At 53.1% G+C, this 15,735-nt stretch overlaps 1 protein-coding gene across 1 annotated transcript in view; it reads left to right on the forward strand.

The window, feature by feature from the left end:
• The first annotated feature begins 1,445 nt into the window (after positions 1 to 1,445).
• Positions 1,446 to 15,735, forward strand: part of LOC142245106 (lanosterol synthase-like) — a 116,387-nt gene continuing 102,097 nt past the window's right edge. Inside the window, exons 1-4 of the mRNA XM_075317435.1 lie at positions 1,446 to 1,514; positions 2,114 to 2,273; positions 3,725 to 3,863; positions 3,950 to 4,058. Coding sequence (XP_075173550.1) covers positions 1,501 to 1,514; positions 2,114 to 2,273; positions 3,725 to 3,863; positions 3,950 to 4,058 — 422 coding nt within the window. The 5' untranslated portion in view covers positions 1,446 to 1,500. The remainder of the gene's footprint in view (positions 1,515 to 2,113; positions 2,274 to 3,724; positions 3,864 to 3,949; positions 4,059 to 15,735) is intronic.

Raw genomic sequence — 15,735 nt, forward strand, 5'->3', positions numbered from 1 at the left:
CCGCTGGACGTGCGTTCTGTGTAAAGCCTGCCTGTGTAAACACCGCATCCTTTGCATAAGTTTTTTACATGCGGCTCGTCCGGTTTTTGCCGCTTGCGGCATGCTACTGAGCATGCGCAGTGGCAAAAACCGCATGCGGCGGCCGGATGCGTTTTTTGCGTCGCATCGCGCAGCATCCGGCATCCATAGGGATTCATTGAGAAAAGCGCCGCATCGGCCGGATGCGGCGCGATGCGTTTTTTTTTTGCCGCACAAAAAACGTGCCAGGCAACGTTCCATCCGGCCGCCGCATCGGCTAAATCTGCCGCATGCGGCAAAAACCGGACCGAACGCAAGGCCATGCGGCACAATGCGGCACTAATTAAAGTCTATGCAGGAAAAACGCAACCGGCAGCAAAAAAAAAAACGGTTGCGGTTTTCCTGCAAAGTGCAGGATTGTGCCGCATTGCAGAAACCGGAGGTGTGATAGCAGCTTACGAGAGCAGAATGAGCGCAGGAGCTACAGCCCTTGCGACTAGTCCCTGGAATCATTAGCATATCATAAAGGATCTTTACAAATACTTTTTCTAAAGATCTCTTTATGCTAGTGTATACAGGGACAGTTAGGTATGGATTAGAAATATGGACACTCCGAGGTCATGCGCACTGAGCCGAAATCCAGTGTCAGAAGCAATGGCAGCGGAGAGCTGAGTGAGATCATCCTGTGATGCTGCGCATTCATTAGCATGAGAGCACGCCTACAGGGGCCCACAGGGACGTGCTAACATGCTAATGGGGCCGACTAGTCAGGGGAACTAACGCCCAGGGGACTAGTCCCCTCACTCATTAGCATATCATAAAGGATCTTTAGAAATACTTTTTCTAAGGCTCCCTTTATCTACTGTATGGTAGTGTATACAGGGACGGTTAGGCAGGGATTAGCAATATGGACCCAGAGCTGCTCATGGTCTTGGATGCATATTGCACCTGACAGGTTTAGTGAGCAGTAAGTAGAGTTTGAGCTGCAGGTGACATAATGGGGTTTTTATTTGTGTCACAACAAAATTGAATGGGAGGGTCGTGAGAAATATTACATAAAACCAGTTTCCTTTTATTTGTCAATATAAGGACTGGAGCTTATTCTCCTCCGCCTCCCGGCAGCGCTGACCTCACACTGAAGCGACAGCTGCAGAGACTCGGGGACAGCACTTGACGGAACACGCTATTCTGTATTTGTCACCACCCATTGGCTGATAGCTGATGGCCCCGCCTACATGTATACAGCTATCAGCGCTGTGATTGGCTCCTGAAGTCTCTGCTCATGTCAGGATAGCGTGATGTAGGATCTGGCGGCGCGGTGTTGTCTGGGAAATGTAGTCCTTTACCGTATCTCGGGCTTTGGATTGAGACGTTTTAAGAACTACAAGTCCTAGAATCCTCTGGGTCTTAATGCGTTACCACTTTGGGTTTTAAGGGATGGAGCGGTAGACAGTAACCAGGTGCAGACTGCATAACAGAGAAATGAGCGAGGGGACGTGAGTATTAGGGAACTGTCCCTGCAATCACCGCAGAAGCAGACTGGTGACGATCCAACATAACCTTGTGTAATGTCAGGTTTAGGTTCTTCATAGCCCTGAGCTGGTTTTATTGTATTCTAGTCTGAAGGGGAATTGCTATTTATGCAGTTGTCCAGTATTTCTGACACTATTATTGCGGTTACTCTTAAAAGACTATCCCAATCTCCAAGATCTTATACCAATATGTTGTAGGTGTAATAATAATAATAGTATTAGCAAATATCTCCAATTAGAAATGTAGTATAGTTCTCCTGCTATAGCCATGTCATATACCTCATGTGCAGGGCATTGCAGCTTAGGTATGAATGGTTATGACCACTCATATAGTGCCAGTAAGTTGCAAGTGGTCATAACCATGGATACCTAATCTGCAATGCCCTGCACATGAGGTAAGAGACATAGATAATCAGGAGAACTATACTACATTTCTAAATGCTAATATTATTATTACTACATTTACTACATATTAGGACATGATCTTTGAGATGGGAATACCCCGTTAATGGTAATAATTAAAAATAAACTTAAAAAGTAATTTTGCAATTTTTTTCCCCCAGGTGTCTCCGCAGGAGGGGGGGTCCTTACAAGAGCGATCCAGCCACAGACCTCACCCGCTGGCGCCTGTCCTGTACGGAGGGCAGACAGTGCTGGCGCTATGTGGAGGGAGACGACCGTCCACAATCCGCCCTGGAGGCGCACTCGCTGGGGCTGGACACGGTACCTAACACTTATTCACATGCAGCCTGTATTATTTTTCTAAGGAGTTTAGATAAGAAAAGATCCAGTATTGAAAACCTTATAACTAATGATACTTTTGTATAAGAAAGTGAAACACTCCCTTTAACTGCAGGAGAGCAGCACTAGGGGTTCTCCACATTTGAGGACACTTTTTAATTTTATTTTTTGTGTACTTACATTTAGGACTAAAAATCATTTTTGCAATTGGAGTACATAAAAAATCTGCATGATTTGGCTTTTTACCCGGAACCTTAAACTTTTTGTTGTGGTCATAAATCATTAAAATATAAGCAAATAAGTAAAATCCAAAAAGTGGACATATATTAGAAAAAAATCGTATATAAAAAATCACCAGATTTCAACATCAAAGTGAAATCTTCCTAAGGCCATTAATGCATAATACAGACACAATGGAGCAAATATAGAAAGGTAAAATTGCAGGAAATTAGGTTTTTCAGTGCCAGAAAATCACAGAAAATTAAAAAAATAAATCTCAAGGAAGTTACCTCTCAAATTGTTTAATATATAGTATGATGTAAAACAAAAACTGTGCCCAGCCTTCATCCAATAACATAACCTGTGCATTGCTGGCTTAAAAATGAGTTAACGGAAACATCCCTCAGTGAGCTCACAATGACGGTCTGATGGGAGAGTTTCTAAGCCTCTTACCTGTTTGTTTCTAAGCTCCTCTGAGCTGAACACCTCAAAGCTGAATGATCAGGAACTCGAAAAGGCTGGAAATGACAAACAGTGCAACATTATTAAAGGGGTTGTCCACTACTTTTCCATTGATGGCCTGTACGTAGGATAGGTCATCAATGTCTGATTGGACGGGGTCCGACACCCCACACCCCCACCGATCAGCTGTTTTTGGTCCCGGTAGCGGCAGCAGGTAGCCTGGAAGTGCTCAGTTCCGGTGCTGCTCCCTCTTCTGATAGCGGGCGAGGACGGGTACTTAACATCGGCTTCCTATTGATTAGAATGGGAGGTAGATGTACAGCACCTGGCCTTGGTCAATATCAGAAGACGGAGCTAGGCCAGAACTGAGCATTTCCGGCTGCCTCTGCCAGGACCAAGAACAGCAGATCGGCTGGGATGTGCGGTGTCTGACCCTTGCCAATCAGACATTGATATAAGCAATCAATGTAAAAGTAGTGGATAACCCCTTTAATGAAATGTGACTTCAAAAATTATTTCTAACCCCAAATAGATGCATTTAAGTAAAAACAAATTGTCCCAAAAAGTGGACAACCCCTTTAAGTAAACACTTTTAACATTACTTGTCAGACATATATCATATATATCAGAATAAGGCTATATTCACACATCCGTTATCTCTCGGACAGCGCACTGACCCATAGCGTTTTATTGATCCATATACATCTGTATAAGCTGATCATCAATAACGCGGCTTTTACTTTCTGGTGCAGAGTGAATTTTTAAAAGACTTACCCAAGGCGCATACGGCCCAGGATGGAGCAGAAAATGGATTAACATTTTATTCTGCCTTACAAGCGGAGGATGGCCATTGGGCTGGGGATTATGGCGGCCCACTGTTCTTGATGCCAGGTGAGACTTGTCAGTGATACATGACCACCATCACTACATCTGACTCCCGTCTACTTTACTTGCTGTAAATCTGTGATACTCTTTAGGTCTGCTGATTGTATGCCACGTGACACAGACGCCCCTCCCTGACGCTACCAAGAAGGAGATGGTGCGGTACCTGCGATCTGTGCAGCTGCCTGATGGCGGATGGGGCCTGTGAGTATATGACTGCACATACATAAGAGTGTGTGGACGTGCTGTGCACATTCAAGTCTTTGTACCCAGATTATGGCTGTGTAGCACCCAGGGATATGGGGTACTCGGTCCCGGGCGATGGCTCTCTTGGGGGATGTCACTGTGGTGGCCGTTGCCCGGTTTTGTGCCCTGGGTTCCTTTTTGTAATGGGGATATATTTACAAGGGATTAAATTAGTGTTCACACGTGACGCCACTTGCGGTGTTGTGGCTATGTGAATGGAGCCGCTGCTGCAGAATGTCACTACTGGGGCTGGTGTTATTTGCAGCTTGGATGGTAGACCCTCCGCAAGCAGGGCCGGGCCCCAGAGGATGGGTGATGTGACAGGTGTTAGAAGAAGGGAGTCCAAACCAAGGTTTAGTGCAACTGGTTTTTTCCCTTTGACAATACAGACAATGTGTGGTGGCCCTTGACAAAGGACACAAAACGCACGTTGGGCCTGGACCGTGGACATTTTTTGATTGCGCCATTCTGTGCCTTGTATGTACTGTTGCACCCTGCATATTATATTAGTGTTACTTTTACCTTTGAGATATTGACTTATATATGGGTCTGATAGATCCTCGCAGGGACTCATGGTTGATATTTTATATATGGTAGCATTCTAATTTTTTAACATAGCCAGAGTGGGGGTATATCCGATAACGTTACCCGTTTGGGATGTTTATTGTGTCCCACTCTGACTGTTTTCAATTCATATACTGATATCCCGGTCCCCACCCCTGTGGAGTTTTCCATCTCTCCTTGTAATTGTCTCCCGTGCCCCACTGTGACCAAAATTTTGTGTCACAGATGGGGTGTATACCATTTTTCTTCATCGTTCCTTATGGGAGACCCAGACCATGGGTGTATAGCTTCTGCCTCCGGAGGACACACAAAGTACTGCACTAAAAGTGTAGCTCCTCCCTCCGAGCATATACACCCCCCGGATGACAAATCCAACCAGTTCAATGCTTTGTGTTCAGGAGGATCACACACACACATGCATTCTCTGATTTTTGATTTTTGATTTCAAAGATTTGGAAGAAAAGCGGGTCCAATCTGGACTCCCGGCATGTCCCTTCTCACCCCACTGTGTCAGCGGTGCTGTTAAGGTTGATTTTACAAGGCTGGAGCCTTCACATGCCGCGCTCCTTCACCATCCCCTGAGGCTCTGGCTTGAAGTGGGAGCCTTCACGGTTCTCACTGCTTTGCAGGAGACCGGTCTCCATCCGCAGCCCTTTCAGGATCTTGCCGGACGGAGCGCTCACCCCTCAGGGACCTGGCACCTGCGTCTCACAAGCTAAGTACTGAGACGTTATTACCACAGATAGTGGTCTTTCCAGGGGTCCCTTGTACTTTATATATTGGGGAGAGTGTGTTATATGACTGTGTTAACATTTCCGGCCGGTTCTCCAGTTTTCACTGGAGAACCGCGCCGATGGTGCCTGCACGCTGGCCGCATGTTTAAATCTAGGCCCCGGCTTCGCCTGAGGCCTAGTTTCGATTTCACTGCCCCTGCATGTCAGTCATGCAGAGGGACAGTGCGGCTCCGCCCAGCGGCTGTTTAGCACAGGGAAGGGACACTCCTCACTGAGGAAGGATTCCCTCCCCAGTATACCTCATTGGCCCTCCGGATCCAGCTCTCAGAGTAGGCCCCGCCCCCTCTCCTCGCTCCGGCGCCATTTTCTCAGCGTTCTCAATGTCTGCATCCACATTGTGACAAATGGGGGCCTGGGCTGGGGGATCTGGAGGGCACAGAGATGTCCCTATGTTAAACGGTCTGGCAAGCCACAACCTCCGGTTGTGCAGCTGCTTATATACTGTTTATATACTCTGCTGGGGGTCATCCTGGACAGAGCCCCCACTTCTACAGCATGTCTCACATCAGAGCAAGGCTGCAAGGCTGTTCTTATTATGCACTGCATGTAGACTCGTACTGCCTGTACCGAGCACATAACCACATTGTGATGCTTGCTCTAACATAGTGGTCCCTCAGCCTGGAAGCTCATCAGTGGTCCCTCCAGCTGCTCCGGCTCCGGTGGCTGAACCCCCGGTTTGGGTAGAATCCCTCTCTCCAGGGGACAGCTGTCCCGGACACTGCTGAGCATGCATCAGCCCCCTTCTCAGGGCGCTTCTGCTGCTACGGCTCGCTCAGCAAAGCTCACAGAGGATTCTTCATCTGCTCCCAGACCCCGTCCTCCTAAAATGGAGACGCAGGGTCCCCCTTCCTTCCTCGTCCCGCGGCTCTGATTCACGAGCTGACTCGCAGGATGAGGAGAATGCCTTTACTAGGGGCTCGGACGCTACTTCATGTACCCCATTGATCTGTCCGAAGGTGACGCAGATGCTAATGATTTGATTGCGTCCATTATATTTGTACTGGACCTCAATCCGCCTGTATCAGGGGTGCATTCCCCTCTGGCAGAAAGGCATCAGTATACCTTAAGAGAACAAGGAGTGTGTTCCTTAACCACTCCAGTTTGTCAGCCCACTGTGACCAAGCCCAGAGCCTGTCCTGACAGACGCTTCCCACAGCGTGGTTCTGATGACTGTTTCCCCCTTCCACCAGTGGTGGTCAAGGAGTGGGCTCATTCACCAAGGGTGGACCCTCCGGTGTCTAGACTTTCAGCCCGGATAGTTGTATCAGTGGCTGACGGCACCTCTCTAAGGCTCCCACTGTCCGCCAGGTTGTCCTTCTGGCCAAATCTATATATGAGGCGGCAGGGGCCTCGTTCTCCCCATCCTTTGCAGCAGTGCGGGCTCTCAAAGCCATCTCTGCTTCTCTGGAGGAGATGCATTCCCTCACCAGGGACTTTATGCCCGAAATGGTTGCCTTATCTTCCAGGCTTCAGTCCTTTCATCCTATGCCATGTCTGCCATGCTAGAGGCTTCTCACCGCACTGCGGTGGCCTCGGCTACTTCCCTCGCTATCCGCAGGCTCCTGTGGCTTCGAGAGTGGAAGGTAGATGCTTCTTAAGAAGTTCCTTGCTGGACTCCCTTTTGCTGGGACCAGTCTATTCGGTGAACAACTGGATGAAATTATTAAGGAAGCTTTTGGCAGGAAGAGTACTTCCATGCCACAAACCCAGGAAACCTGTCCAGGGCAGGAACCAGTCGAGGTTCGTTCTTTTCGTTCCTCTAACTGGTCGTCCTCTAAGCCCTCGGCCTCGTCCACTAACTCAGCCAAGGTCCGTAAACCAACTGCCGCATGAAGCCGCGTCCTCAGAAGTCCGCAGGAGCTGCTGCCACCAAGGCAGCCTCCTCTTGATTATCTGGCCGCGCCAGTAACGTCCTTGGTCGATGGCAGGCTCTCCCTCTTGGGCGACGTGTGGTTTCAACACGTCTTCGATCAGTGGGTGTGGGTTACCATCTCCCACGGCTACAGAATAGAATTCTATCCAGCCCGCCAAACAGATTTTTTCGGTCAACTCCCCCCTGCTCCAAGGCCGCCGCCTTCTCACAGGCCGTGGCATTCTTGCAGGCCAACGGAGTAATTGTACCAGTTCCCGACTGGGAACGGTTCTGAGATTTCTACTCAAATCTCTTCCTAGTCCCCGAAAAGGACGGTGCTTTCCGACCTGGATCTCAAGCTTCTCAACAAGCATGTTCAGGTGCGGCATTTTTGCATGGAATCTCTGCGATCAGTCAATGACCCAAGGAGATTTCTTAGCATCCATCGACATCAGAGATGTCTATCTGCATGTGCCAATCGCAGTTTCACACCAGCGTTGGCTACGTTTTGTAATCAGAGAGGAACATTTCCAATTCGTGGCTCTCCCCTTCGGGTTAGCCACGGCCCCTCGTGTATTCAAGGTCATGGCAGCAGTGGTTGCGGTTCTGCACCTCCAGGGGTTGGTAGTGGTTCCTTACCTGGACGACCTTCTAGTCAAGGCTTCATCCAGTGCAGACTGTCAGCGGAGTGTCTCGCTCACTCTCAGCGGAGTGTCTCGCTCACTCTCGCCACGCTTGCAAGTCCACTCTGACCCCGACCCAGGAACTTACGTGCCTAGGGATGCAATTCGAGACTCTGCTTGCACTTGTGAAGCTGCCCTTAGTCAAACAGCAGTCCCTTCATCTGGCGGTTCGCTCTCTGCTGAGGCTCCGCCGTCATTCCATCAGGCACCTCATGCAGGTGCTGGGTCAGATGGTGGCGTCAATGGAAGCGGTTCCCTTTGCCAGTTCCATCTGCGTCCCCTGCAGCTGGACATTCTCCGCTGTTGGGACAAGCGGACCTCTTCCTTGCACAGGCTGGTGGCTCTGTCGCCACAGACCAGGAGCTCTCTTTAGTGGTGGCTTCGGCCCCTCTCTCTGTCCCAGGGACGCTCCTTTCTGGCCCCGTCCTGGGTGATTCTCACCACGGATGCCAGTCTATCCGGCTGGGGAGCAGTGTTTCTCCACCACCGAGCACAGGGCACTTGGACTCCGTCCGAATCAGCCCTCTCGATCAATGTGCTGGAATTCAGGGCTGTACTCCTAGCTCTCGTAGTTTTTCTCCACCTGTCGGCGGGCAAGCACATTCGAGTCCAGTCAGACAACGCGACAGCAGTTGCCTACATCAATCACCAGGGTGGGACTCGCAGCCGCCTAGCCCTGTTGAAAATTCAACGCATCCTTCAGTGGACGGAGGACTCCAAGTCCACCATATCCGCAGTCCACATCCCAGGCGTAGAAAACTGGGAGGCAGATTATCTCAGCCTCAAACCGTGGACAGCGGTGAGTGGGCCCTGCATCCGGCAGTGTTCCGGTCAATCTGCCGCAAGTGGGGCACTCCGGAAGTGGATCTAATGGCACAACAACAAGGTCCCGGTTTACGTGGCTCGCTCCCACGATCCTCAGGCCTTGGCGGCGGACGTGCTGGTTCAGGACTGGTCCCAGTTCCGTCTGGCCTACGTGTTTCCCCCTCTAGCTCTCTTGCCCAGAGTCCTGCACAAGATCAGAATGGAGGGCCGTCGGGTCGTACTCATCGCCCCAGACTGGCCCAGGCGAGCTTGGTTCCCAGACCTGCTCCGTCTGTCCGTAGAGGTGCCGTGGCATCTCCTGGACCGCCCAGACCTTCTCTCACAGGGTCCGTTTTCCGCCAGAATTCTGCGGCTCTCAGATTGACGGCGTGGCTCTTGAGCCCTGGATCCTTACGGCTTCAGGCATTCCTTCCGAGGTCATCTTCACTATGACTCAGGCTCGGAAATCTTCCTCGGCCAGGATTTACCTGTCAGGGCCAGGCGGTCGGGCAGACCCAGGAGGTGGATCCACTGGTCCGAACTCTAAGATGGTGGTAAGGAGTCCGGTAGCTGAAGCACTATGGGCAGCAGAACAGTCCGTGCAAGTGAGTGTAACGGAGAAGTCCCTGGGACCACGGAGTCACAGATGGTAGTCCGGGTGACGTAGCTCAGGTTCGGAAGCCGAGATGAGGTCAGGCGGGGTCCGGAACCTTTGGAGCGAGATGACGGGTCACCGCAGGGATCCGAGATGGTACGGACTGTCAGATGGCAGACGGACAGCGTGCGGGGTTCGGGATTCAGCAGGACCGGATGCCGAGGCAGGATCAGCTCTAGAAGAGAGATACGTGAGTATGGCAAGGAGACACAAGGAGACCTGACTCCTAGCTTGGAAAACACGAAGATCAGGCCCCGCCCCCTTGGACAATAAACCCTTATATACCCTGTACCTGTTTAGCTTCATTTCCTGTTAATGGACGCTGGCCCTTTAAGAAAGGGTCAGTGACCGCGCGCGCGCCCTAATGCGCATGCGCGCCGCCCGGGTGCCAGAAGCCAGGGAAGGAAGCTGAGGGGAGGACGCAGGGGAGCCGGCCAGGGCCTGGGAAGCCGTCAGACGCCGGGATCGGAGGCCAGGGAACCTGGGAAGGACGGGCACCGGAGGCTGGAGAGCGGGGAGCGTGGCAGGTGAGCCGGGGAGCGGGGCTGAGGACCCGGGGAGCGGAGCAGAGGACCCGGGGAGGGGAGTCGAGGACCCGGGGAGCGTGACAGTACCCCCCCCCCCACGCCCCCCTCCCCGCAACCGGGACATGAAGGCACGGATCAGAGGAGTGCCCACGTTCTCCCTGGGCTCCCAGGACCTATCCTCAGGACCATACCCCTCCCAGTCCACCAGGAAGAACTGTCGGCCTCGAACAGTCTTCATGGCCACGATATCCCTTACCGCATAGATGTCGTCCTCGGCAATAGGAGGAGGAGCCGGACTGGCAGCAGAGGAGAAGGGACCAAGGAAAACCGGCTTGAGCAGAGAGACGTGGAAGGAGTTGGGAATCCGCATCGTGGCCGGAAGCCTCAGTTTGTAGGAGACCTCATTGATCTTGCTGAGGACCTTAAACGGCCCGATGTAGCGAGGACCCAGCTTGTAGGAAGGTATCTTCAATCGGATGTACTGGGAAGCAAGCCAGACCAGGTCACCAGGAGAGAAACACGGAGGGTCCAGGCGCCTCTTGTCGGCGTGTTTCTTCATCCGCTGGGAAGCGCGCCCAAGGGACGCCTTGACAGAGTCCCAAATGGTAGCGAAGTCACGGGCTACAGTATCAGCAGCAGGGACATCCGAAGAAGGGGATATAGGCAACGGGACAGAGGGCTGAAGTCCGTAAACGACATGGAAGGGAGACTTGGAGGACGACTCACTGATGTGGTGGTTATGGGAGAATTCTGCCCAAGGAAGAAGCGTGGACCAGTCGTCGTGATGGGCGTTGACATAGTGACGTAAGAAGGAGGTCAAGATTTGATTGACCCTCTCCACTTGGCCATTAGACTGAGGATGGTAAGCAGAAGAAAAGTCCAGAGTCACTCCCAGATGTTTGCAGAGCGCCCTCCAGAAGCGGGAGGTGAACTGAGTTCCCCTGTCGGACACGATGTGGGATGGAAAGCCATGCAAGCGGAAGATGTGATGTATATAGGCTTCCGCGAGTTCCTGAGCAGAGGGCAGTCCGGCCATAGGGACGAAGTGAGCCATTTTGGAGAACCGGTCCACCACGACCCATATGACTGTGTGCCCGGAGGATAATGGCAAGTCCGTAATAAAGTCCATCGCTATGTGTTGCCATGGAACTGAGGGTATAGGCAGAGGCAGAAGACGGCCATATGGCAGGTGCTTGGGCGTCTTGTTCCTGGCACAAGAGGAGCAGGCAGAGACAAAAGCAGCGACGTCCGTGCGAAGGGATGGCCACCAGTAATGGCGTACAATCGCACTCCATGTTCTCTTCTGACCTGCATGACCGGCTGTTTTTGAGGCATGACCCCAGTGTAAGACTTTTTGCCTGTCGGTCTCAGAGACATAGGTCTTCCCGGGCGGTATCTGGGCCAGGGTGACAGGAGCCACCGGAATAATCTTGCTAGGAGAGATGATAGGTTGGGTACTCTCTTCCTCCTGCTCCATGGGCATGAGAGACCTAGACAGGGCATCAGCGCGTACATTCTTGTCCGCGGGTCGGAAATGGAGCTGGAAATCAAACCTGGCAAAGAATAAGGACCACCTGGCTTGCCGTGGGTTCAGTCGCTGAGCGGACCGAAGGTATTCCAGGTTCTTGTGGTCCGTGTAGATAATCACGGGGTACACTGCTCCTTCCAGGAGGTAGCGCCACTCCTCCAGAGCCAGTTTGACCGCCAATAGTTCTCGGTCACCGATGGTGTAATTACGTTCAGGCGCTGAGAAGCTCTTGGAGAAGAAACCGCAAGTCACCATCTTCCCGGAGGAGGACTTCTGCATGAGCACTGCTCCGGCTCCTGAGGAGGAGGCATCCACCTCCAAGGTGAACTGGCGGTTTAACTCCGGTCGGTGGAGTACAGGAGAGGAGGCAAATGCTCGCTTCAGAGAGCAAAACGCGGCGTCGGCCGCAGGTGACCAGTCCTTTGGATTAGCCTCCTTCTTGGTCAAGGCGGAGAGAGGAGCAGTCAGGGCAGAGAAGTGAGGGATAAACTGGCGGTAGTAGTTGGCGAATCCCAGGAACCGTTGGATTGCCTTCAGTCCAGAAGGGGGAGGCCAGTTGAGAATGGAGGAGACCTTCTTTGGATCCATCTGCAGCCCTGTACCCGAGATGATGTATCCCAGGAAAGGGAGAGAAGACTGCTCAAAGACACACTTCTCATATTTGGCGTAGAGACGGTTCTCTCTCAGTCTCTGTAGAACCAGCCGTACGTTCTCTCTGTGGGTCTGGAGGTCCGGAGAGAAGACAAGGATGTCATCCAGATAAACTACTACACAGATGTAGAGGAGGTCCCGGAAAATGTCGTTCACCAATTCTTGGAATACGGCAGGAGCGTTACACAGACCGAAGGGCATTACGCAGTATTCATAGTGCCCATCGCGAGTATTAAACGCGGTCTTCCATTCGTCCCCAGAGCGGATACGAACTAGGTTGTAGGCACCCCGAAGATCCAGTTTGGTGAACACACGGGCTCCTCTGAGCCGGTCGAACAATTCGGGGATGAGCGGCAGGGGGTACTTGTTTTTTATGGTGATCTGATTCAAACCCCGGTAGTCAATGCATGGGCGTAGGTCACCCTCTTTCTTCTTAACGAAGAAGAAGCCTGCTCCCGCAGGAGAGGAGGATCTCCGGATGAATCCCTTTGCCAGGCTTTCTGTGATGTAGGTAGACATGGCCCTGGTTTCGGCTGGAGACAACGGATATATCCGTCCTCGAGGTGGTGTTGTTCCTGGGAGCAGGTCGATGGCGCAATCGTAGGGACGGTGTGGCGGAAGTACCTCAGACTCCTTCTTGTCAAAAACGTCTGCGAAGGACCAATAGGCCGAGGGCAGTTCCGGTAGGTTCTCTGGAACCGGAGGTCGTCGGATGGGTTGTATAGACTTCAGACACCTCTCATGACAGGCGGAGCCCCATCGGGTGATTTCGCCAGTGCCCCAGCTGACTGATGGTTCGTGTGTCCGCAACCAGGGAAGTCCCAGCAGGATTTGATGGGACATGTGTGGAAGGACGTAGAGAGCGATGTTCTCGGTGTGCAGGGCACCGATACGCAGTTCGACCGGCCTGGTGACCCAGGAGATGGTATCAGCGAGGGGTCTCCCATCCACAGAGGCAATCACTAGGGGCTTATCGAGTAGAGTAACAGGCAACTGATACTTGTCCACCGTGGCCTGCTGGATGAAATTGCCTGCTGCTCCAGAGTCGAGGTATGCCTCAGCCGTGAAGCGCGTCTCTCCCGCTGACACTTGCACGGTCCACATAACCGGGTCTGAGAGAGTCCCAGCACCTAGGGTGGCCTCTCCTACCAACCCTAGGCTTTGGAGTTTCCCGGCCTTTCCGGACAGGAGCGTAGGAGATGTGTGCCCTCTCCGCAGTAAAAGCAGAGACCCTTGGCGAGCCGCTCTGCTCGACGTTGTTCAGACCGCCGTACTCGGTCAATCTGCATGGGCTCGTGGACGGGAATCCCAGCTGTTGATGACTGAGGTACGGAGGGCTTCCGTGGAGGAGAGGAATGCCGTACCGGACGTCTCTCACGAGATAGCTCTTTGGAGCGCTCCTGAAAACGAATGTCCACTCGAGTTGCTAGGGCAATCAGGGCATCTAGGGTGGAGGGCACGTCACGACCCGCCAACTCGTCTTTGATGCGACTCGAGAGTCCTTCCCAGAAGGCGGCTGTTAGGGCCTCATTATTCCACCCGAGTTCTGAAGCCAAAGTGCGGAAACGGATGGCATATTGGCCTACCGTCAGTGTTCCTTGACGTAAGCGGAGAAGGGATGAAGCAGACGCAGAGGCGCGTCCCGGCTCGTCGAAGGTGCTGCGAAAGGCCTGCAGGAACTCTTGAAGGTCCTTGGTCATAGGGTCCTCCTTCTCCCACAAGGGATTCATCCACTCCAGTGCCTCGCCCTCTAGGTGAGACATGATGAAGGCGACCTTGGCTTGGTCGGAGGCAAACAAATGTGGCAGCTGCGTGAAATGAAGAGAGCATTGGTTTATGAAGCCCCTGCAGGTCTTGGGATCTCCGGCATAACGAGGTGGTGAAGCCAAACGGAGTCGGGAAGCATCCGAAGAGGCTGCCACGGGTGCGGGAGCCGTGGATTGACTAGTGGAGGCCCGGAATGTTGAAGGCGTAACTGCCGCTTGTAACGTGTACAGGCGGGTGTCCACGGAAGTCATAAAGTTCAACATGCGGGTCTGGACTTCACGCTGGCGTTGGAGTTCCTCTTGCAAGGCCGCTAGTGCTGCAGCGGGATCCGGGGCCTGATCTTACTGTCAGGGCCAGGCGGTCGGGCAGACCCAGGAGGTGGATCCACTGGTCCGAACTCTAAGATGGTGGTAAGGAGTCCGGTAGCTGAAGCACTATGGGCAGCAGAACAGTCCGTGCAAGTGAGTGTAACGGAGAAGTCCCTGGGACCACGGAGTCACAGATGGTAGTCCGGGTGACGTAGCTCAGGTTCGGAAGCCGAGATGAGGTCAGGCGGGGTCCGGAACCTTTGGAGCGAGATGACGGGTCACCGCAGGGATCCGAGATGGTACGGACTGTCAGATGGCAGACGGACAGCGTGCGGGGTTCGGGATTCAGCAGGACCGGATGCCGAGGCAGGATCAGCTCTAGAAGAGAGATACGTGAGTATGGCAAGGAGACACAAGGAGACCTGACTCCTAGCTTGGAAAACACGAAGATCAGGCCCCGCCCCCTTGGACAATAAACCCTTATATACCCTGTACCTGTTTAGCTTCATTTCCTGTTAATGGACGCTGGCCCTTTAAGAAAGGGTCAGTGACCGCGCGCGCGCCCTAATGCGCATGCGCGCCGCCCGGGTGCCAGAAGCCAGGGAAGGAAGCTGAGGGGAGGACGCAGGGGAGCCGGCCAGGGCCTGGGAAGCCGTCAGACGCCGGGATCGGAGGCCAGGGAACCTGGGAAGGACGGGCACCGGAGGCTGGAGAGCGGGGAGCGTGGCAGGTGAGCCGGGGAGCGGGGCTGAGGACCCGGGGAGCGGAGCAGAGGACCCGGGGAGGGGAGCCGAGGACCCGGGGAGCGTGACATTACCACAGGACTTGGAGAATTTTCCTGTCCTGGTGTCGTTCTTCCGGCCATGCTCCTTGGCCGTTTTCCTTGCCGACCATCCTGTCCTTTCTACAGTCCGGTCTGCAGCTAGGACTGTCCCTCAATTCCCTCAAGGGACAGGTCTCGGCTCTGTCAGTGTTGTTCCAGCGGCGTATCCCCCGGGTGGCCCAGGTGCGCACCTTCATGCAGGGCGCATCTCACATCATTCCGCCTTACCGGCGGCCTCTGGATCCCTGAGACCTTAATCTGGTCCTCACGGCCTTACAGAATCCCCCCTTTGAGCCTCTTAGGGAGGTTTCGTTGTTTCGTCTTTCACAGAAAGTGGTCTTTCTGGTGGCCATAATTTCTCTCAGGAGAGTCTCTGATTTGACTGTGCTCTCTTCGGAGTCACCCTTTTTGGTTTTTTTCACCAAGACAAGGTGGTTCTCCGTCCGACTCCGGACTTTCTCCCTAAGGTGGTGTCTCCTTTCCACCTTAACCAGGACATTTCATTGTCTTTCCTTTGTTCGGCCCCTGTGCATCGCTTTGAGAAAGCGTTGCATGCTTTAGATTTGGTGCGGACGCTCCGGATCTATGTGTCACGCACCGCTGTTCCTAGGCGGTGCACCTCTCTTTTTGTGCTGACCACAGGTCAGCGCAAGGGTCTCTCGGCTTCTAAACCGACCCT

This window comes from Anomaloglossus baeobatrachus, chromosome 7 (genome assembly GCF_048569485.1).
Source record: "Anomaloglossus baeobatrachus isolate aAnoBae1 chromosome 7, aAnoBae1.hap1, whole genome shotgun sequence".
NCBI lineage: Eukaryota > Metazoa > Chordata > Amphibia > Anura > Aromobatidae > Anomaloglossus > Anomaloglossus baeobatrachus.